We start from the raw sequence: 24259 nt of genomic DNA, 5'->3' as shown, positions 1-24259 counted from the left end.
CATCATTCAGCCTTAAAAAAGAAGGAAATTCTGGAGCATGCTATAACATGGATGAACTTTGAAGGCATTATGCTAACTGAAGTAAGCCCATCACAAGAAGACAATTGCTGTATGATTCCATTTATAAGAGGCATCTGGCATATCCATATTCGTAAAGACGGAAAAGAGAAAGGGACTGATGACAGGGCATATAGGGGAGTTCCTGTGTAATGGGTTCAGGGCTGCAGTTTGGGAAGATGAGAAAAGTTATGGAGAATGATGGTGGTGGTGGTTGCCCGACAATACAAATGTATGTAATGCCACTAAGCTGTACACTTAAAAATGGTTAAAATGGTAAGTACTCACGGATTCCAGCCCAAATCTTGTGGGTTCACATATAGGATACCAGCTCTGGAAACAGTAGCTGGGGTTGCAGTCCTTAAGTGATGAATCTCGAAGAGCAGCCTCATGGAGGGAGTAAGGGCTATGCGCTCATTGCTGGCCAAGGTCAGCACCTGGACAGAACAGCACAGCATAAAAGAGGCCCTCGGTTGTTGAGGGGCAAAAGCAATGATGCTAACTCGCTATCACAACACAACGTACTTCTCCCATGCCCCCATCCCCAGGAGAAGTGCCAAAAGTACTCCTCTGAGTTAGAAGTGCAGTCTGAGTGAAGATCTCACTTAATCCCAGAGGAGAGCTCACTGACCCTTGAGGAACAAACTCACCAACATGGACCCATTCAGGCCAACCTTTAAATAACTGTGGTAACGACTAAAGAGATGACATGTCTAAAGAGAAGACATTTGTTCTAAGGGTGGATCTACATGAAAAGGCCTGAACACCACAAAAAATAAACTTTCTTTAGAATCTGTAATGCCACAATTATCAAACGCCCTATGGAAACTCATGCAAGTATAAAGATCTCAGACCTATATTTTATGATGAACAATGTCTTAATACAGAAAACAGTAATCACTGCTAATTTAAGGAGATGAGTCATTCTGTTCTGTAGCAATGATGATTACCTTTTTCTTTCTCCTGATCCTAACCATAGACCTTGTGTTGCTTTAAGTGGCGTCTCATGGACCTGGACCATCACTGTTTCTGCTGGGAACACTGGGTCAGCCAGGGCAAAATGCTTAGAAACCCATTATACTCATTCTGTAGCCAGAGAACTACTTAATTTCAATAGCTACATTTCATCAATTCACACAGGGCACAGACTCATCCTTTTATTATCCAAGTATTCCATACTTAATCAAAGATAAGGGAGGGGAAAGTGGGTGATGGGCACTGAGGAGGGCACCTGTTGGGATGAGCACTGAGTGTTGTATGGAAACCAATTTGACAATAGATTTCATATTTAAAAAAAACAAAGATAAGATCTAATAATTTATGCCTGACTCTTAGAAAATGGCAAGGTATGTATGAATTAAGTTCTTAGATATATACCTAACTCTCTTTAACGGTGGTTAAATCTGGGATGCCTGGGTGGCTCAGCTGGTTCAATATTCGACTTTGGCTTGAGTCAGGGTCTCCCAGTTTGGGACTTCGAGCCCTGCACGGGACTGTCTGCTGGTAGCTTAGAGCTCACTTCAGATCCTCCAAACCCCTGTCTCTCTACCCATCTCCTACTTGTACTCTCAAGCACTCTCAAAAATAAATACACATTTTTTTAAAAATTAAAAAAAAATAGAGGTGGTTAAATCCATACAGCAAGAAAAATGCACCCCTGTCAATACTTTAACAGTGAAATTAAGAGAATTACCAGCAAAGTGCCACTTTCATGGGCACAAAATAAATTTCATTCCTAAAGAATATCAGGCTTAATGATTAAAAGCTAGTATTTAAATCAACAAGTGAACAAAACTCTTACTGCACTCCAGATGTGATGTTCAAGTTAGCATGGAGATATTACTCACCTTGTTATCATCCATGACAGTGTTTAGTGACTCAATCCACATGGGATCAATATCTCCATCCAGGACTATCCATTTTGGTCCATCACGTTTAAGATTCGCTTGTTCTCGCAGAATAGATGAGAAGAGACCTATAAATTACAAGTAAGTGATCCTAATACATAATGGAGTTGAGGGCTGTTTATTTCTAAACTAAGTTACTATTATTTCTACAGGAAATTCTTTTAATAAGCAAATAAATTTGCTGTGAATTTGCTGCCTCCTTCTGATAAGTGTAATAAATACCTTTAGAGCTACACCGGGAATGCATACCAATGGGCAAGTTTCCCTTCCATGAGGATACACCTTAACTTCTCTGAGCTTCTCCCATGTGTCAAATAAAGATGACAGGAGCTTCCTTGAAGAACAGGTGTGGGGATTTATAGAGAGTAACACACACACAACTCAAAACTTACACCAAATGAAGACATTATCTTTGTCCGTGTACATGTGTTCAGTATCCATTTTAGGCCAGACACTAGTTTATTTCACCTTTCTCCGTTTTTCTGTAACACTATTCATGAGATAGAATTTTGAAGCTAATTCAAAGGTGCTATACATTCTTTGAGAAATTTGGTTGTTGGCATATTACTTCACAAGATGAGAAGATGAAAGCGTTTTATTTAAAAAAAATTATTTAATGTTTATTTATTTTTGAGACAGAGAGAGACAGAGCATGAATGGGAAAGGGTCAGAGAGAGAAAGGGAGACACAGAGTCTGAAGCAGGTTCCAGGCTCTGAGCTGTCAGCACAGAGCCCGATGCGGGGCTTAAACCCACAGACTGTGAGATCATGACCTGAGCCAAAGTCAGAAGCTCAACCGACTGAGCCACCCAGGCACCCCAAGATGAAAGCTTTTTAAATCCATAGTCCTCTTTGCTATCACGACTTATGTAGGCATTGTGTGTGTTACATGATGTATTTGATAGTTACTGCTTTTTCAAAACTCAAATATTTAATATGATAAGAACAATGGTTTCAATGCACATACGTGGATGGTTTTTTTTTGCTCTGTGAAATATTTTGTGCAAAAATAAATGACAGTATGTAGAACTACCACCACCACTCATTAAAACACAACAAAAAACCCCCAGCAACCTTTTCTAATGATCCCTGATTTGAATGACATCCACAGGTTTTCAGCATAAACTAGTATTATTCCCTTCCTGCCACAGTCCTTGAAAAAAAAAAAAAAAAGATAGAAAGGTTAGGAGTAAATTGTGACTGTCCCACAGATTTAGGAGCGTGTATACATGGTAAGAAAATGGAGAATGGCAAGGTGTGCTGCTATAGACAGGATTCTCAATGAAGTCTTTTCTGATGTGACATTTGACCAGACACTTCAATAACTTAAGGCATGCAAATTATCTGTAGTGTTGCAAATGATGGAAAGAGCAAGTGCAGAAGCCCAACGATGGGAAGATGCTTGGCATGTTCAAGGAAGAGCAAGGAGGCCAGAGTGTATAGATTATAACAGGTGGGAGAGCACAGAGCAGGAAATGAAATCAGAGATGGGGAAGGGGGATCTAATCACACAAGACCTTGTAAACCTTGGATAAGGGTTGGATTCTAAGGGAGATGGAACCCATTGAAAATTACAAGCAGGGAACTAATATTTTGAAGAGCGTCCTCTGTCTGCTGGATGGAAAATGAACTGCAGGGAGATGAGAGTTGGAGACTACTGAACCAATACAGGCAAGAGACAGTACAGGCTAATATGATAGAGGCAAAGGAGGAGAGCACTGGAACACAAACTGTATTTTAAAGGTAAAGCCTACACAATTTACTCTAAGGGTGGATATAGAGTATGAAAGGGAGAAAGGACTCAAAGTATTCATTTAGTATGAATGCCAAGATTAGTGCATTTATATTGAACTGGGAAGTAACAACAGATTTTAACAAAAGGATCTGCCTGTTTGCAAAAACTTTTAGGACAACAAATATGTCCCATTAATTTTTGTCCCTGGAGCCTAAAATAGTGCCTGCCTGAAACTCAGGGTCTTGGATCAGATCCTTTATAAAAGTCTCGTGAAGTGTTCATGTTGACTTCTTCCCTGGTTTACAGGGAGCCCTGACATAATTGACATGGGATAAAATACACAGTTCTGTGCGCAAACTCGCTGAATGCAAATCGACCACTTATTCAAATCTAGTTTTAATTTACTGGTTATAAATGCTCTTATGAGCTGCTACATTTCCAATAATGCCAACACATACACAATAAATCTACAACTGTGACTGAAATTGGCTAGAGCTGAGAAATGGTTTTCTGGATGAGAAAAAAAAAAAAAAGAAAAGAAAAGAAAAGAAAAGAAAAAATAAGAAAGAAATTTTTAGCACTTGTAAAGCGGAAATACTACTTGCCATCTTTCCATTCTCGAGTAGCGTGATGTATGAAACCAAAGAGTTCATCTGTTGTCACAGCTTTGGGGTTTAAGTCATTCCAAGTAGGTTTTTGTTTCATGTTAACATATGTTCGGTTCAGTGTTCTCAAAATCTGAAGGGAGAAGGAAAAAAAGCTCAGAAAATTAATACTCCTGTAAGGCAAATGGAAAGCAAATGGTTTCTAAAGGATTTTCTTATTCCTTTTATGTTCCTACATATTCTGCATGTAGTAAGTACGGGGAAAAATTTACATGTGCACATTTACATGTACAAATTTAATCCTACAATCTCTTAGGACCTCTTCACCTGATTCTTTGAACCATGCGTACTAGAGGAAGTCGCTGTATCATTTGAGGTTTTTAACCATGTGTGCAAATAAGTAAATAAGTGTTCCTGTTCATGTTATTAAAATCCACTCTGCTCTTATGTAGGATGCATTAGAATCGCTTACAGGATGTTAAGACACAGATGGCTGGACCCAACCCAGAGCTTCTAATATTCAGTAGGGCTAGGATGACTAAGAATTTGCATTTCTAATAACGTCCGAGGTGGGACCTGTGAGGCTAGTCCGGGCGTGCTTGGACACCTAGTGACCCAGAGCAACAGTTCTCAGCGTCTCAGGAGACACTCCAGACTTGACAAAGACGGCATGCGACACAACAGAAGCCACGGACGCTGCTCAGTGTCCTATAATGAACACAAAGGACAGCCTCCGTGACAAAGAGTTATCCGACCCAAAGTGTCAACAGTGAATGAAGCTGAGAAACTCTGATCTAGATAATGGAGAAAAAGAAGCTTTGAGGATAAGAATTCACAGGACAGATGCTTTCTCTATGTCAGTTTAATTAATTGACATATTCACCCAAATATGTGCCCCACCTACCCTCTTTGCTTTCTCTGAGAAGCTGTGGCTTTTATTTCAGATATTCTTCGTCCCGATCTACTCACAGGGGGTTGAAGGACTAATAAACAACTGCCAAATAGTTGGGAAGGGCAAGAGTTGCTAAGTAACGTGGCCTGAGCTTCCGTGTGCTGGTTCTATCAGCTTAAGTAAAGGTTGAATAGAACAGAACCAGTGAAGATGAGATGAAAGAAATTGAATGCCTTAGGAATATTAAGCTTATATTTTTAGAAACCATTAATCTACTGGAAATTATAGAATTTAATTTTATCCTTCCCTGAACCATGGCCCTCATCTGAAACTTACTCTAACAAAATAATTACAGGTCTACCAGTTATCTACTTTAATATTTCAATTATTACATTTTTCACAAGAAAAATCACAAAACTGTGCCTCCCTTTGCAATTGTTCCAGTTTGGGTTCCGATCTACATACTGGCAAGTTCTACACACACCCATGGTCTAAAACCTCATATGCCCACTCCACGATTATTTTTAGTCTTTGGCTACTAAATATGTTCATACCCAAGCACCCTGAATTAAAATGCACGCAATTCTGCATATCGTGTCTGCCAACCAAGAAAATAAGTACGTTGCCAGGATTGTCAGTGGGACCAAACAAAATCAAGCAGTGAAGTAAAAATGAGGATAATAATACCCAGAGTATATCATCACTGTGCACAGTAAATCACATATAATGTACCTAGCATAGCACATAACAGGGACCCCCACAATGTGGGTTTGGCTGCCTCTCTGTCTTTTTGTTTTCTTTTGCCCCTATCGAAGGCTATATTTCTGAGCAAGTACTGAAGGAAAATATTTGGGTTTTTCTTAGTAATATGGGAATGAGAATCTAAAGCATCTTGGGAAAGATAAAAAAGTAGGTTTCATAAATATGGAAAGCCCCGTCTTCTCTCAGCTTTTCTATCTGAACAGAAGGTTCTATTTGTTACCTCCTCCCTGCCCCTAATATGAAAAAAAATAGTGCAAATTGATGAAAAGGCAGTATTAGAGTCTCACATTCTACCTCAAAATTATGGAGGAATTCAATGAAGGGAACCCTTAGAGAGAATTAAAAATATGTCCAACCAAAATCTGTTCTTTGTGTGGCTAAAAACCAGCAGGCAATTCACCATACCTCACTCTTTCCTGTGCCTGCATTTCCAACCACGAACACAGAGTGCCGCACGGTCAACAGTTCCTCAAGCTGGGCGACCTGCAGACCAAACAGGCAGTCATTGGTTCCTTTCATGAGTTGGTGATTTAAAAACAAAACAAAACACAAGAAACAAACAAACAAAAATCCTTACCCATTTTTGCTCAATTCTTTCCTTACAACCCAAGAAAGCTCCCACTTACAAAATTATGGTCCAGGAAAGTTAACATAGATGACAACCACAGCTTCTCCTGGATCTCCCCAAGAACAACATGAGAGTAAGAGTGAAGAAAAACCAGGACTCAGTGAGCCACTGATGCAGGCAGAAGTGAAGTACAGTCTAGTACTTTGGACGTGGTAGGAATTACTTACAAAATCAAGGAGTCTTCATGAAGTGTTGAACGAAAACCATACATGGCTAATCACCTACAAGTGAGTAATGGCTTATATCCTTTAAAATATCTAAAATAGATATTTTATGTGTATTTTAATGTCCGTGTATTTACTACACTCAAAGTGAGCGTACATATGCACAAGCCTTTGACAAGTCAGATATCATATATGTTGACACTTTTCTCCCCATTAAAGGCACATACTAATGATTTACTTCCCATGTTCTCTAAGATGGAAAGAAAAGAGCAACATTAATTTTTGATGCATGTCACCAAGAGCAACCAAGAAATTTTATCAACTAATGAGAAGTAGGCTTACATTTAAAACCATGACTTAATAAAGGACCAAGCACCATGGTGCTTACCCAAGCATGTAGGTGGCTCAGTCAGTTAAGCGTCTGTCTCTTGGTTTCGGCTCAGATCACGATCTTACACTTCGTGAGTTCAAGCCCTCCATGGGGCTCTGTGCTGGCAGCACAGAGCCTTCTTGGGATTCTCTTTCCCTCTCTGTCCGCCCCTCCCCGATTCATGCTCTCTCACTCTCTCAAAATAAATAAGGTAAAAAAATAAATAAAAAACAAAACCAGGACCCAATCATATGTTCCTTCTCACAGAATGTAACTACAAAATAATTATTTATAATTACTGGAGTAAAGCAGGTCCTATTAGAATGCTTTAAAGAATATATTATGATTATGTAAAAGTCAGTGTAATACGTGAGTTAATGTTTTGGCTAACGATACTTAAATACAGTAAATCTCACTGCAAATGTCATGGGCTGCTGTGAAAAGCACATGCACCATTTACTTTAAGGATGAAGGTCTCCTCAGGCTGCAGGTGAAGCTCCAGGGTAGACTGCCTGACAATCTGTTCAAAGTGCGGTGCTCTCTGCCGAGGTACGTCCAGGGCTGGAAACAGGTCACCAACCAGGCCCAAAAACACGGGGATGTCGTCTGTCACTATTTTAGGCATATTGAAGTCCCTTAATGCTCTCATGAGTACCTAGGAAGAAAACACTGTATTTAAATGGCCAATACAAGGTGTACCAGACATCTTCAAAACTAAAAATGCTGTTTTTTTATTATTTAAAAAAAATTTTTTTTTAATGTTTATTTTTGAGAGAGAGAGAGAGAGAGAGAGAGAGTGCGAGTGGGAAAGGGGCAAAGAGAGAGGAGACACAGAATATGAAGCAGGCTCCAGGCTCCGCGCTGTCAGCATAGAGCCCAATGTGGGGCTTGAACCCACGAACTGTGAGATCATGACCTGAGCCAAAGTCAAATGCTTAACCGACTGAGCCACCCAGGCACCCCTAAAAATGCTGTTTTTAAGCCTTGCATCTAAAGCAAGGCTTTAGGCATGGGATATGGATACCGGTCTCTGTTAGGTTGGCATTCTGTGTACGGGGAGGCTAAATGCCTAGAAGTGCACAGAGCAGCACACGAGAAGTCTCTGCTGGTATCACAAATTTCAGACTCAGGTCGACGAGGAGGCCCTGTTCCTGCAACAATCTGCTCTGATCTTGACAAAGGGTCTGAGGCCCTTCCCTCCTTAATCCTCAAACTCCAGGATATAAATTAACTAGGCCCATCAGATCATTTTGTTCAAGAGAATCTCTAAGAACTTCGGAATAATAAATGTAACCATTTTTAGTTTGGGTATTTGTTGTGTATTGGCTGAAAACCGAAGAAGGCTTTAGATTTTAAAAGCAGTAACTTGAACATCAGGATGACTTCTACAGAAAGACGTAAGCGATCCAACAACAACAAAAGAAAACTGCAAGAAAATCTTGGTCCAATCATGGATTATGACTGAGAGGAAAAGAAAGTATTACAGAAGTAGAAAATCACGTAAGCATCCTTTAATGTGAAAAGAAATTCATAGATTTGTTTTCTTCAACTTCTCAAGCCATATGAAATATACACATAGTGACGTATATCCACTGTTCTCACTATTTAGTAAAGAAAAAACCCTTAAAAATTTTAGAGAAAAAAGATGAAGAGATAAAGTCCCCAGCAGGGATAGAACATTCACCCAGCAGCTGTGAATAACCACCTGAGCATTGCATTTCACTGGTGTCAGGTGATCGTTCTTCCTGTTCTATTCTCATTTTACAACCCGTGAAGTGAACATACTAGGTTCCATTAGATTATGTTTTCACTGACATTTCAGGATTATTATCCCAACTCAATTAATCAGATTTTCTGAATGTTCCTCAGAGGAAATCAACCAGTGATTACTGATTTGATTATGACTGCCAAAATATTTTTTGTAGCTGTTATTTCAAAAGCACTTATAAAATCACATTTTCTTTCCTGTATTCATATCCTTATACTCAAGAATACTTATCTTTCATGATATAAGCAATGCCAGTCCTCAAAATATTCTATGTGAAAAAGAGAGATCATACTTTTTAAAAGTTGCTCTGTACTGGGGCGCCTGGGTGGCTCATTTGGTTAAACGTTCAACTCTTGGGGTCGGCTCAGAGCATGATCTCATGGTTTTGGGAGTTCAAGGCCCAGGCTGGGCTCTGCACTGGCAGTGCAGAGGCTGCTTGGGATCCTCACTCCTCTCTCTCTGTCCTTCCCCAACTTGTGGTGCCTCTGTCTCTCTCAAAATAAATAAACTTAAAAAAAGAAATAAAAGTTGCGCTAGGCATGGCCCACCATCCAGATACATACTTTCATTTCTGTGAAGTTGTTTAGCTACCCACTCCACAAAACCATGTTATTAGCACTGTGGTACCTGATCTTCGGGTCTATTTTTATCTCCTCGTTTCAGGGAGCCAGCTACAACCAAGACAGATTTAATAGCGCGAAGTCCCCAATCATAATGATCCTAAAAATCAAAACATAGGTTATATTTTCTCAAAGATTTTAAAAGGGAATAAGCTTCTCATTCCAGAAGTAAAAGCCAAAAGCTGTAAGAAAAGAGTTCAGATAAATACATGCTTTAATGATGTAAAGTACTATTTTCCTGTTCTCTTCCAATTTGTAAAAACCACATCCCTTCAGTATCCTCCTCCCTCTTTCTCCTGATTCTCTGCCTCCGTCAGCAGATCTCTTCTTCCCATAGCACTGAGTTGCAGCGTGCCCAAGGATCCATCCATCTTCCCTGCTCTCGTCTCAGTAAACCTGCTAACACTGAGTTGAACTACTTGCAAATTTTCACCTCTAAACATGGCATATTTCTCCAGTGTGACTTCAACAGATAACCCTGTGAGTCCACCCCTCCCAGGCCCAGATCTCTACTTGCCCTAATAACTCTACCTCTTAATCACTCAGATGCTCCAGCCCTAACTCTGGCATTTAGTGTACTACAAACTTTATTATTACAATTCAGGGATATAACAGTATGTCCGCTTTGAGAGTTTCACATAATGCCAACAGAAGATTCCTTTCACAGGCTCTGGGCTCCTGGAGAACAGAGCACAGATCTATTCCCTGTTGTCTCGTAGGTCCCAACATGGTGCACTGCACAGGTAGGTACTCCGTAAAGGGACAACGAATTAAAAGATTGCTCTCTTTTGCCTTTCATCTACCACCCACAGAGTGACAACTTTTCTCTCAAATTATCTCTCAATGGCGCCTGTGGGAAAGTCAGCACCCTCTCCGAGCATCATCCATAAAAATGCACATAAAAGGATCTAACCACTTTACAAGGCTGTTGAAAGAATAAAATGCTTTGTGAGCAGTGAAACAATATATCCATGTATAAATATGTCCTTCAATCCAGCAGTGAATAGTAAAATCAATTTAGTAGGTCTTGACCATCATTCCTGCTGGTAATAGAACAGAGGAAAACAGAATGAAAAACACCATAATGCGTTGCAAATAAGAAGGGCAAGAAGTGTTGGGTGAAAATTGTTGTTTCAGCTGTGCATATGACACACAGGTGTGGGTCCTGAGTCTCAACAGAAGGAGTATTTTTTTACTGCGGGTCATGGTAAAAACTCATTTGAGAGCCACGATGCAGAAAAAGATGACGGCTTGAGGAGAGAAGGCAAAGGGCAAGAACTGGAGTGTGGAGGTCAGAGAGACTGAGGAGGGGGCTAAGTCAGTGCAGTAAGAACATTAAAGGAGAGGGGGTAGAAGAAATTCTGGACACGGGTTTAAGACGAGTTGGTGACCCTGTTGGTGTAAATCCAACAACTGCTGAAATAATCCTCACTGTTTTCATTATGCTAGTCCATCAGTCAAAACCATCCACAGGTTCTTCTTAAATCCCTACAGTTTAGAAAAGTATCAGCGTCTATACTTCTAACTCAGCCCTTCTGTCCTGGCCTCACTGCCTTCCCTCATCTCCCCCATGACATTCCTCTACTTGGAGAATGCTCTCCTCGTCTGTTCTACCTTTCCTCCCAACACCTCCCTCATACCTTATGGTTTTCAAGGAAGAAACTATGATCATCTCCTCCTGCATGTTCTTCTAATTTTTATCTAACGGAAACTCAATCCCGGAAGTTCTCTGAACTCCGAACTCTGAGTGTGCTGGTTTCGTGTGTTCTTGCTTGTCCTCTTAATCAACAAACATGTTACTTGGATACAGTAAGTGCTTACTCAGTGTTTAAATATTACTACTGGGAAGGGATGCGGTTGCAACTCTGTACTGCCCGGGTTCAGTGACATTGTTTTCTTCTGACTTCTGCCCGTGATAAAAGTAAAATGAACTCCTCGAAAAAATAAGAAGGATACCACAAACAAGGAGAAAAATAAAAAATACAGTATTATCACCCAGAGACAAAAATTAAAAATCACTATGTACTTCCCAGTTACTTTATATAATACATAGAGTCTAAGTGTAAAATAAATGCAAGTTGTAGATCGTATCTAGTTTGGCATGCTGCTTTTTTTGCATAGAACACTGTCATAAACATTTTTCCATGTTGTTAAATTTGTTAGGATTTCCCCCCAGAATGTAAATTTACATATTAAAAGGACAACATCAATTTCGCTCTCAGAGTCCAAATTCCACCTTAACGACAGGTAATTTTTCAAATAAGTACATCTGTCAGTACAGGTAACTATGTGGCTCTAACTGTGGCATTTTAATACTTTCATGCCAGAAAAGCTGCAAAATAATGTCACCAGGAATTAATGAAAGGTCATCGAAAAAGTGAGGTCAAAGGTGACCACAAAGCTGAATTTAAAAATAATGAGGCTGATACATACATAATTTGTGTAGCTCCTCAGCAACTTCAGTGAAACAGCAAGAAGCTAGCTACTGGACAGGAATAAAAGGTACAGCACAGGGAATATGGTCAATGGTACTGTAACAGCCTTGTATGGTGACAGACGGGAGCCACACTTGTGGTGAGCATAGCATAATGTACAGAGGTATCCAATCAGTGTGCCATACACCTGAAACTAACATCAATGAGCATCAGCTATACTCCAAAAAAAAAAAAAAACCCAAAAACACAACAAAACCAAAAACAGGTCTGACCCACTTCCGAGACTAGGGAATCACACACCAAATGTAAAAACAAATAACAAACCCACCTTCAAATAAGGGATTACCACCAAATGAGAAAAATTTTCATTTAACATTTCTTGAAGGGTTCTTTGGAAAATCAGCTTTACCTCTTCTGATTCTTATCAACACTCTTGCCGTCTCTCACTAGAAAATAATATTCTCACCAACAAAGCAGGCAGCATAAAATTCCATGAACAATTATAACATTGGTGAGAGTTAAAGACGATCACAGAGCCCACTGACAATTGTACATAGAACTTAAAATGTCTCATGTTTAAAATCAGAAAAAGAATATTACAAATACTAAAATAAAGATTTGCAAAATTTTATGGAAAATACAAAATTACTCTAAAAGGTCTAACTGTAATGTGAGTGATAAAGTACCCAGCATCTATCTGTCAAAAGCAGTTTTTTAAAAAATTTTTTTTAACGTTTATTTATTTTTGAGACAGAGAGAGACAGAGCATGAACGGGGGAGGGTCAGAGAGAGGGAGACACAGAATCTGAAACAGGCTCCAGGCTCTGAGCTGTCAGCACAGAGCCCGACGCGGGGCTCGAACTCACAGACTGTGAGATCATGACCTGAGCTGAAGTCGGCCGCTTTTACCGACTGAGCCACCCAGGTGCCCCTGTCAAAAGCAGTTTTAATGGGATGTACAAACCTAGGAAAGAGAACAAAAAACCCCTCACCTGCTTGGAGAGGAGCCCCCTGCAGAGTGTGTACAATGTCACGAACTTGCGGGCTAGTGAACGCGCGTCTGCAAAGCCTTCAGCAACTAACATGATTTCACAGATTAGCTCAATGTCAGGTGCCACCATGGCACAGGGTCTAAAAAGGAAATACGAAATTTAGTTTTAAAACGTTCTAAGGTACTATGTACAGATGGCTGAAATCAAATGATTAATTTGTACCAACATTCTCTCCATTCTGAAGCAGTTCACAATTACCTCTGTCCATCACAGCTAACAAGACCCTCTGCTTCAACTAAAAAATGTCCGTCAGTTACTAGATACATAGAAAAAGACGGAATGTCTGGAAATGACAGAAGGATGGGAGTAAGAGCTTAAGGAACATCTGTGGTATATTCTCCTATAAGTAAGTCATCACTGTAGAAAACTGAGGGATACTCGGGGCTAGAGGCCACCTTTACCTGTGGCCTGTGCTGAGCTAGTAAATGCTTAATGACTGGCTCTCCAAAAACAGCATTTGCGGGTTTCCACAGAATAAACACCTCACCATGGCTAACTTCAATCTATCAACATATCACTAAATGTGGGCCTGGGAAGAGATGTGCAGTAGCACACCACCAAGCAGACAAAGCAGATATAAAGGATCGAATCGCATCAGTATGACTGAAATAGTGATGCGTTCTGAGTATTTATCACTTTTGTTTTAAATATAATCAAATGTTTATATAATTAAGTTTTCCATTAGTGGCTGTGCTTGTAGAATTCATGAAAATTTAACCATCAGTGCTTTCAAGCTGGTACAGTCTCTTTCTAGCAGGCCACTGCCTCAGGCCAGCTTGGTTACACTTTTAAGATAAAAATTTACCAAAACGTAACGTTTAACTCCCCTTCTTGGAGGGGGAGTTCCACAAAGTCCTCCCCAAAGACCACTGCCCTGGACAGCAACATCTGAAAACATTCTATTCAACTGAAGGGCAAAAAAGGAACCAAATAAGTAAATAAGCCTGCTATTTTAGAATTCTTAAAGTACACAGTCCAAAGTGTTCCTCCACCTGCTTTTATAAATATAATTACAGTCTAGAGTGTGCATATCTAGGTTTTCACCCTAAACATTCCTAAGTTTCTTTGGATCTATGCCGTGATTACTTCTCCTATTTAAATTACACCCACACTTTCCCCACACTTTGTACTCTTATCATAGGATAGAAATACTAAAGATGAACAGTAAATAGGGGACAGGACAGAAAAGGCACTGAGTTGACTTGCGTGGTACATACGTTAATACTGACAACTTTTTTTACTGAGCACTTTCTTCACGCCATACAGAGCATGAAAAGCTTTTCATGCACTCTCTCCCTTAATTGTCACAAGTCTACGAAGTGGCTCCTCTCCTCATCAGTATTTTGCGGAGTGCAGACTAAGGTTCTGAGAAGGGCAAGCACATATGCTCAGCCCCAAGGCAGGTCAATGGTGGCATCAGGACGCTCTCAGGGCTCAGGCATAGTAGCCTGAGCCTCCTCCACTCATGAATGCTACTTGCATCATCCAAACTGGCCTTCAAACTTTGCTGACATGAGTACTAGCACCGCAACATAAATGAGGCTCTACTTCGTTAGACCCAATTTACGAACACGGCACAAAACAATTTCAAATTTTGAGACCCAAATGAAAACATGCAGGAGATGAACTGGGATACAAATGTAAAAATACTGGAAAGATGTACCATTTTCAAATTCAAGTATTCTATAATCATTACGTTTCTAAGGATAGATGGTGTCTAACATTATTTTTTTTAAAAAATAGACATCATACAGCCGCTATGCTAGGCAAGCTGTTTTATGAAGAAAGAAAAACATTTAATAAAGCATGCTGGACTAATTGACTATTTGGGAAAAGAATTCTGTTTAAATACTCATGTTACCAACCAAAAGAAGTTCTCGACAAAGAAAGTACATTTAAAAAGTCATACTATAAAAATTAGAAGAAAATACAAATGAAACATGATTAAATATCTAGACAGATGGACAAGCAAATTTCAAGCTTAAAAGAAGGGAAAGAAATCACACTAAAAACTATAGAGGTTCTTACCTCATATGTTAAATAGCCTATCATTTTGAAGGCAGACACTGAATAATAATACATACTGTGAACACCAAAGAATTCTTGAAAATGTAACTGATAAACCTCTAGCTCAAAAAAGCAAAAACAGGAGAGAAGACACAAATTACCCATAAAAGACATGGACTGAAGATGTCACTATAGATAATAAAGGAATATTATGAACAAATAAATGCCAATACATTCAATAATCTAGCTAATGTAGAAAGACTTCTTAAAAGATGGAAATTACCAAAAACTAATAAAAGAAACAAAAAATCTGAATAGCTCCATATCAAAGAAGTTGAGTCTATCTATCACACACAAAAAAAAGAACAAAAAAACCCCAAAAAACTCCCACAAAGAAAAACCCAGGCCCAGATGGCTTCACTGATTAATTCTATCCTGTATTTAAGGGGTAAATAAAAAAAAATGAACAAAAAACCCCCAAAAAACTCCCACAAAGAAAAACCCAGGCCCAGATGGCTTCACTGATTAATTCTACCCTGTATTTAAGGGGTAAATAAAAAAATAAAATAAAATGAGGGGTAAATAATACCAATTCCACACAAACTCTCAACAAAATAGGAAAGGGAGCATTTGCCAACTAGTTTCATGAGGACAGCATATCCTAATGTCAAAACAAGATAAAGATACTACAAGAAAGGACACTATAGACCAATATCCCCCATGGTGTGGATTTAAAAATCCTTAACAAAACAGGGGCGCCTGGGTGGCTCAATTGGTTAAGTTTCTGACTTCAATTCAGGTCATGATCTCACAGTCTGCGAGTTCAAGCCTCAGGTTGGGTGCTGTGCTGATAGCTCAGAGCCTGGAGCCTGCTTCAGATTATGTGTCTCCACCTCTCACTACCTCTCCCTCACTCACACGCTGTCTCTGTCACTCAAAAATGAATGTTAGAAAAAAAATTTAAAAAAAAATCCTTAACAAAATAGTAGCGTGTTGAGTCCAGCAAAATAAATATAAAAAATAGTATCTCCTAAGTAGAGTTTATCCCAGAAATGCAGCATTAGAGAACTGTTTAGCAATGGAAAACATCAATCAATATAATCTAGCACCTTAACAGAAAAAGGACAATACCACAAAACTTCTGGAAAAAAACCTGTGAAAATTTTTGCAACTTGGGACTAGTAAAACTTTCTTAACTAGCATATTAAAAAAAAAATTTGATAAACTGTATTCCATCTCATTCAAAATGGACACCATTTAGGGGTGCCTGGGTGGCTCAGTCGGTTAAGCATCTGACTTCGGCTCAGGTCACGATCTCATGGTCCCCAGTTCAGATTCCGTGTCCCCTTCTCTCTCTGCCCCTCTCCCGCTCATGTTCTGTTTCTCTCTTTCTCTCTCAAAAATAAATAAAAATTAAAAAAAAATTTTTAATGGACACTTAAAATGGACACCATTAAGAAAATTAAAAGGCAAGCCACAAATTAAGAGTGAAGTATTTGCAATATATGAATTTAACAAAGGAAGCATACACAATACAGCTCTTCAAAAAAGTGAAGGGAATGGCCAGTAAGTTCAAAGATGTTCAAATCATGATCCATCATGCAAATGCAGCAGACTAAACCCACAATGACATACCTCCATGTATCTATTAGATGGACTACAACTTGGTAAGGACGTAGAGCAATCGAAATTCTCATATACTGACGGTGAGACTGTAAAATAGTCCCACCATCTTGGAAACCCAACTGGCAGATTCTAATACAATCAAACACACATTTGCCATGAGACTTTCCTTCGTAGGTATTTACCCAAAAGAAGATATATGTTCACACAAAGATTATAGAGGACTGTTCATAGCAGCTTTATTCATAAGAGCCCCAAACTGGAAACTCAAATGTCCATCAACTGGTGTATGAATAAACAGGTTGTAATATGTCTCTACAACAGAATACTAATCACCTACAAAAGACCTACTGATCTCCTCAACTTGGAGGAATCCCCAAACCTTATCATTCAAGGAAAGAAGCTAACACAGACGAGTACAAACGAGTACAGAACATGAACTCTAGGAAAGGCAAATTTAACCTAGAGCCACAGAAGACACATCTGTTGTATGGGGGATTAACGTCAAAGAGGCACCGCTTCCAGGGGTTGGAAATATTCCATATCTTGATTGTGGTAAATGTTTTCACAAGCTGTACCCTTAAATGCATGCAATTTATTACATGAAATTATACCTGAACAAAGGTGATTTAAAATAGGAGAGAAACACAACTGGTTCAGATACAGTACAGCTTCTCTGACAGACTGTTAATAAGTGTATATATTGGTAAAATATTTTTGGAAGGCAGGTCATCGATAGGTATTTTATTCATTCACCAGGTAATTCTACATGTACAAATCTATTCTGGGTAATAATCTGAAATAGGGTAACTCTTCATGTGAAGAGATATTTATAGTCTGTTTTATGATCATAAAAAACTGCAAAGAAAAACACAAACCCTTCAGGTCAGACAATAGGGAACAGTTAAGAAAATTATGGATAAGCCATGAAAGAGACTGTTTTGAAGCTACATAAAATAGCATTTCCAAGGAATTTCCAATAATACAATAAACTACTTATGCCAAAATATTAAATAAGAACTAAATAAAAATCATACCTAAAATAATATCTTAACTTCATAAAATCTGAATTATAAAAGAGGCCAAAAAAAGGAAACAATTACCACTTCTGGGTGGTAAAACTGTAACCTTTTCTTTATCCTTTTCTGTATTTTCCACATATTCTGTAACTAATAAAAAAACTTTGTTTATAATAAAGACATCCTTATAAAAGAGCTAGTATTCAATGTTCGAACGTACCATGCAACTTTTAAGTAATGATTTTAAGTTCTGGCTTCATATTTCAAAAGAGTTAAACTTATCATGATGGAAGTTCTATCAGGAATCCCAAAGCAATAATAAGGGGTTTTCCACAGGAATTCTCAAGTAAAAACAAATCATTTAACAGTGCAAACCAGCAACATTAGGTGGCATGAGTGCTCCAGATGCTAAACCACAAAGCTTAACACTTGCCTGAAAAGAGCTTTGAGATTTTCCGGTAATTCAGTTCGACCAGCATATCCTGGGTTCATCGTAATAAATATTCCAACTGATGGCTTCAGTGCGATGGCTTCCCCAAGAAATACAAATCTACCGTAAGAAGAATGTTGATGGAATTAAACGTGCTCATTGAATGTGAATACACAATGACAAATGCATACTACTGCAAAATGCAAATTCTTATTAGGCAGCTGTTGATTCTGGGTGATTTTCTTTACAATTCACATGCATACAATTTTGAAAATCTTTGAAGCATGTTTATTAAAAATACACTCCCTTCCCCACAAAGAGTTACAAATATGGGAAGTATTGTTTTATATTTTAGCATGGCCATATATGCTGGAATATAAAAATGAGGACTTGGCTACTGAAACATCGAAATGGGATTTTTTTTTTTTTTGAAGTCATTTTTGCCTTCAACATGGGCTGCAATTCCTTGAATGGGACGCTGCAAAGACAGAAAATATCCATGTTAAGAGGACAAAGTGACATCTTTGTTCCACCTTTATTAAGTCTATTTACTCACCTTCCTCCTTCACTGCCTCCCATTTATTCAGCAAATATCTACTGACTACCACGGAGAGGCAGAATAGTGTGGTGGTTAGGAAAGCTATCTGTGGAGCCAGATTGTGAGTGTTCAGAGAGCAGCTCTATCACTTTAGGTATGTTCCAATTCCTTCATCTCATAAAAAGGAAAGGGGGTGGTGATAATATTATCTACTTTACTGGATCATATGAGGATTAAAAGAGATTATATGTATAAATGGCTAAGAGGACAATGCCTAGAATATGGTACACACTCAACAGATGTTAGCTATGACTATCGCTATTCTCATCACTTAAATGCATTGGAGAAGAAGCGAAAGATGTGTAGAAAGATCTGCAAGGGTCTAGTTAGGCTGCTGATGGACAGAGCAATGAAACAGGCAAGAGCCAGAGGAGCCAAAGTGAAGGACAGTAGAAGGAAACTTTCAAATGATGGTAAAAGAGAAAGTGCTCTCTCTTGTTGAAAAAGGCAAGGGCTAGAGTAGTCGAGGAGCTGGGCCTACCTCACACAAGGGAGAGGGAAAAGAGACACAGATTTTAGGACTAAGAGCTTCTCAGATACTAGATAACTAAGAGAAGATGGATTTTGTATAGCCAAGGTAATAAGGGAGAAATCTTCAATCCCAGCATATCAGGCCAGGGAAGGCAGAGAAGCCTGACAGGGCCACTCACAGAGAGGGAGCTGCTGTAAAAGGGCCCCTGCGTGCTCTCCCGTGATACAGCAGGGATAGCCACAGTGAAGGGTATAGACTTTGAGGGGGTAGAGCCAGCAAGATGCGCATAGGCTTTGTTGTTGAGGCATGGTTCCACCTCTTAAATTCTTGAATATAAAGAGCATGTAATAATTCATGAAAACATCAAGAAGACTAGCCGTCTGTCCATGGGCCAGCCTGAGACAAACAGGTACAACTTACATACACAGAGACATGGACAAAGAAGAAACTACCAGTAAGTATAGTTAGGAGTATCCAGAAATCCTTGCACGGATCAGTTATCTAAATCTCCTTAAGAAAGGATGGCCTCGGAGCACCTGGGTGGCTCAGTCAGTTAAGTGTCTGACTTCGGCTCAAGTCATGATCTCACGGTTTGTGAGTTCGAGCCCCGCACCCGGCTCTGTGCTGACAGCTCAGAGTTTGGAGCCTGTTTCGCATTCTGTGTCTTCCTCTCTTCTCTCTGCCCCTCCCCTGCTCATGCTCTCTCAACAATAAGTAAATGTTAAAAAAAAAAAAAAAAGTAAAGAATGGATGGTCTCAAATGACATCTGGGTTACATCAAATAATAAGATTTTGACTAAAAACTAAATGAAATACATCTGGGCAGGGGGAGTCAAAAAGGAAAGAATCTAATCTTCTCTAACATGGTCTTAGAGTAGGGGCAGGTAAGGCAGCAGACATGTGGTCATAGTCAAGTGGTATCCCAGAGCCATACGATAGAAGCACTGAGAGGTTTTTTAAGAGGTGGGAATTTCTAGATGTCATATACAGTAAGTGAAAACTTCTATAATAGAGTCACAGTTTCCAGGGGCTTTCCCTCACTGGGAGATTGAACCGTCCCTATGGATAAGACAGCTAGCTGAGCAAAATGCCCTAAGGAGTGAGAGTAAGTGGGTAGGCCAGATAAAATGAGATTTCCCTGTATACAAAAAATAGTGCAAAGAAAACCACAAACAAATGTTATAAAGGAAACCACTATAATACTAACTTCTCAAATTAAGCCATCAGTCCCCAAGTGCCAGTCATGTTTTGTCTTTTAGAATGTGGCATCATGTTGAGACGCTGTTAGGCTCTGGATATATCTGGGAAGTTTTTTTGGAGTAACCAAGTAACGAGCAGAGCGTAGTGTGTACTCTGCTGTGATGGAACATTGAGCAAGCAGTGTTGGTGGAGACACCAGGATTTTGATTTTGCATCTATTAAATATAAAAGGCCTACGGGGCAGCAAGTGGAGTCCTGAGATGCTCCAACAGGCACTGTCTTTGGAGGTCAAGGTATCAGAGAAAGGAAGTCTGGGCACCCAGCAGCCACCAGCAGACAGATGGTTCTCAAAGCCACATGACTGGGTGGAATTACCAAGGGAATGAGACCCAAAGATTGAACCTTGTGACATCTAGTACTGATAGGTCAGAAAATAATAACAAAAAATAACAGCAAACACTGATACAGGGCTATGTGCCAGACACTTGTCCCAGGGCTCTGCATTTAGTCACCACGATGATCAGTAAGATAGTTTCTATACTTTTTCTGATTTTGTAGATGAGAAGAAATCAGCCCAGGGGCATCCCTGAAGCTGGGAAAAAACCAGGAGGATGGTGGTGTCTTGGAACCAATGTGAAGAAGCGTGTCCGGCAGAATGGAGGGACCGATTGTGTCCAGTGCAAACAGAAGGTCAAGTTAGAACAGAACGGAGAACTGCTAAGTGGATTTAGCATCATCAAGAGGGTTTTTTTTTTTTTTACGTATAAATGTAGTACACCTTTGTTGCATTCAACAATTAAAAACCGCTAACAAAAATAGGAGGTTATTCAAAATCATTCTTCAAAATAAACCAGTTCCTCTTATTTTATCCATTTCACGAGACACAGATAGGCAGCAAGCGAAGAAGATGAGGTTTGCTTTTATCCATTTTACAAGACGCAGATAGGCAGCAAGCGAAGAAGATGAGGTTTGCTTCACTGTTTTATGTTTCTCTTTGTATCCGTAACAAGAGAAAGAAGCCAGGCGCTACTCACCTCTTTTTCCTGTTTCTGATGGCATCATGTATCATTTTCACTTGCACTGCCACCACTGACAGAACCTCCACAGAAATTCGATTGAATTCATCAAAGCAGCCCCAAGCTCCTGTCTGCACCAATCCCTTATAGATATTTCCTATGGACTAAATCACAGAGCGAGCCATTGAGAATTTAACAGAAGAAGGTTTTGAGCTATTAGTTTCAATCATTCCAAATCAGGAATAAATAATATTGTCAGAATATAACATTTTATGACTATCTTACTTTGTAGTCCATTTGCTCTGAACAGTTGAATACATAAACCATCATGCCAAGGGCACGTCCAAGATCTTTGGTGGTTTCTGTTTTTCCTGTACCTGCTGGGCCAGCTGGGGCTCCACTCATGGTTAAATGAAGTGATTGAGTTAAAGTGATGTAACACCTTTCAATAACAAAAAATACCAACGTTACAGGCTGATATCATATTTCTAGAAAACATAATGGAGAATACAACTTTGTTTTTTTAGTTTAAGAAGTCAGGCTCTACAATATGGTCATAACAATCAATATTAATATACCTAGGATTTGTTCGTGGCAATAACAAGAGTCAGAATAATAATTTATATCAAATTTAATTTTAGGTTGGCTACTTTAAAAAAATAAAGCATGTATTGCTTTTTCTTATTTTCTAAGAGCTGTGTATCAATACAAATAACACTTGATTTGTAATGCCATTGAATTTCTGATATGTCTAGGTAGAGATACTATTGATGTCAGACAACGTCTCAAAACTATTGTTTATAAAAGAAAAACAGAAATCTTGGTGATGAATTAAACACTGACTTCATTAAACTGATACTTAATGAATACATTAAAAGATGAGATATGTAAATATATATAAATGTAAAGTATGCAAATATATATGTATTTCAATATATAAAGCAACTACACAAAACAAAATTTGTTACATTAAAATATATATCAGGAATTCATTTTGAACATGTTGCTACATGCATTTAGATTAGGATAATACCTATTTTTACAGGAAAGATTCAGAGGTTCTCCGGCTGAGGAGAATTATACAAAGACAGAATTTAATACTTGTAAAAGAAGAAAAACTAACAAATAGCAAGGATCTAACATGAGGTTTTCATAAATTACTTCTGTCTTACTACAGACAGTGGACCTAATAGAAAGACATACACATGGACATCTGTAGTCAAGGGACTAGGGTCTACTTTGCCAATCATCAGATGTTAATTTTAAATAAGTCTTTTGACATCAATGTGCCTCTCATTTCGTATTACAACGTGCCTCTGTAATATGAGGAATTTATTGTACGGATTCATTAAAAATGCCAAAGATAGATGCCTTAAAAAATTCAGAGTGCTAGGCAAACAGAAGCAATTACTTATGCAAATGTAAAGTGTATCTATATTTTACGGTCATCACATGTTTAAGCACATCTTACAATGAATATGGAAAGCAAAGACCTCTGAACTAGGAATTACAGTATTTTTTTATACTGCAGACTATCTGCTAATAATCTTCTCTCATGGTTCCAAGTTTTGGTTGGACATGTGGCTATTTGCTCCAACTAGATTTCCCCCCACCCTCCAGCCAGGAGCAGCCAAGTGACCAAACTCCAATGAACACACTGTGTGCTGAAATGCTGTAGAGAAATCCCACAACAGCTCCTTCTAGATCTTTTGCCTTCTTTCACTTGCCAAAACAAAGGCGGAAGTCTTGTTTGGCATGTTGGCCACTTGCCAGCCTGTACTACTGAGCTCCTCTCCTCTGGACTGTTACTTATGCAAGTGACACATCTGCCTCCATGGACTTGACCTCATTATGTTTTGGGTCTGTCTGTAACGGCTTATCTTTCACACTCCTACCCAGTCCACCTGCACTCCAGCCCAGGTCTCTCAGTTACAAGCTGGTTGACCTACGCCTCTGAACCTGCCCACGTAGGGAAGCAGGAACTGTTGTGGAGGTTGACTGCCCTGCCTACCACACACAAGGGGAAGATCAACATCATACGAGATGTAATGAGCATGTTTGGAAGGCAACATTGTGTTAATGTAAACAATTAGTAAACAACCCAAAAAATGTAATGGAAAAGAAATGTTCACCAAGTGAACATCTTACACAGCACCATTCACTCTATCAAAATGAACATTCAGCTTCCTTTTAAGCTGCAAATAAACCACATAGTGATTTTTTTTTAATCAAAAAGTTAATAAGCTATTAGTCCTCACTTACTGGCACACTCTGAAGTGTCTCTTCCCATCTTCTCCTACACCCTGTGCTTCCCTTCTTCTCATCTTTATTTATAATGGCACATATATAGTAGACTTTTAGCATTTGAAGTTTTGACTACTCTCAAGTGATTTTGTCAAGATACAAATTTTAATCTCTCACACTGAAAGAAGTACATAAATTAACCAGTTAAGATAGCAAACAGAGTTTTAATTAGAGACAAGTTAAAGAGAACTGAATTAGAAAAACAGAATTACAATTTATCAGTGATGAAATCAGGAGCAGATTAATACAAGCAAGAATAATCACAAAGCTAGTGCAAGTATTTCACGGACTTCCTAAGACCATCAACACAAGCCAGCTTTACTGACATATTTAAAACTGCTGACACTGTCTTTTTTTTTTTTTTTTTTTTTTTTTTTTTAAGAGATGGAGAGGGACGGAGCACAAGCAGAGGAGGGGCAGAAAGAGAAGGAGACAGAGAATGCAAAGCAGGCTCTAGGATCTGAGCTGTCAGCAGAGAGCCTGATGTGGGGCTCGAACCCACAAATGTGAGATCATGACCTGAATTGAAGTCAGATGCTCAAGCGAGATACCCAGGAGCCCAGAAAGAAAAATGCCTACACTTTCATTCTCAGAT

The 24259-nt window shown here is 39.0% G+C and overlaps 1 protein-coding gene across 1 annotated transcript in view; it reads right to left on the bottom strand.

The window, feature by feature from the left end:
- The window catches only part of DNAH11 (dynein axonemal heavy chain 11), a 358971-nt gene that overhangs the window by 184900 nt on the left and 149812 nt on the right, over positions 1-24259 (bottom strand). Inside the window, exons 33-42 of the mRNA XM_053898599.1 lie at positions 21646-21802; positions 21379-21524; positions 18078-18194; positions 12936-13074; positions 9516-9608; positions 7581-7775; positions 6364-6441; positions 4305-4437; positions 1905-2032; positions 346-494 (exon numbers count right to left, since the gene is read on the bottom strand). Coding sequence (XP_053754574.1) covers positions 346-494; positions 1905-2032; positions 4305-4437; positions 6364-6441; positions 7581-7775; positions 9516-9608; positions 12936-13074; positions 18078-18194; positions 21379-21524; positions 21646-21802 — 1335 coding nt within the window. The remainder of the gene's footprint in view (positions 1-345; positions 495-1904; positions 2033-4304; positions 4438-6363; positions 6442-7580; positions 7776-9515; positions 9609-12935; positions 13075-18077; positions 18195-21378; positions 21525-21645; positions 21803-24259) is intronic.

The sequence above is a fragment of the Panthera pardus genome, unplaced genomic scaffold (assembly GCF_024362965.1).
Source record: "Panthera pardus isolate Hobbes unplaced genomic scaffold, ASM2436296v1 HiC_scaffold_8, whole genome shotgun sequence".
Classification (NCBI taxonomy): domain Eukaryota; kingdom Metazoa; phylum Chordata; class Mammalia; order Carnivora; family Felidae; genus Panthera; species Panthera pardus.
The sequence above is the reverse complement of the archived record's forward strand: the minus strand, read 5'-3'. Positions and strand labels throughout refer to the sequence as shown.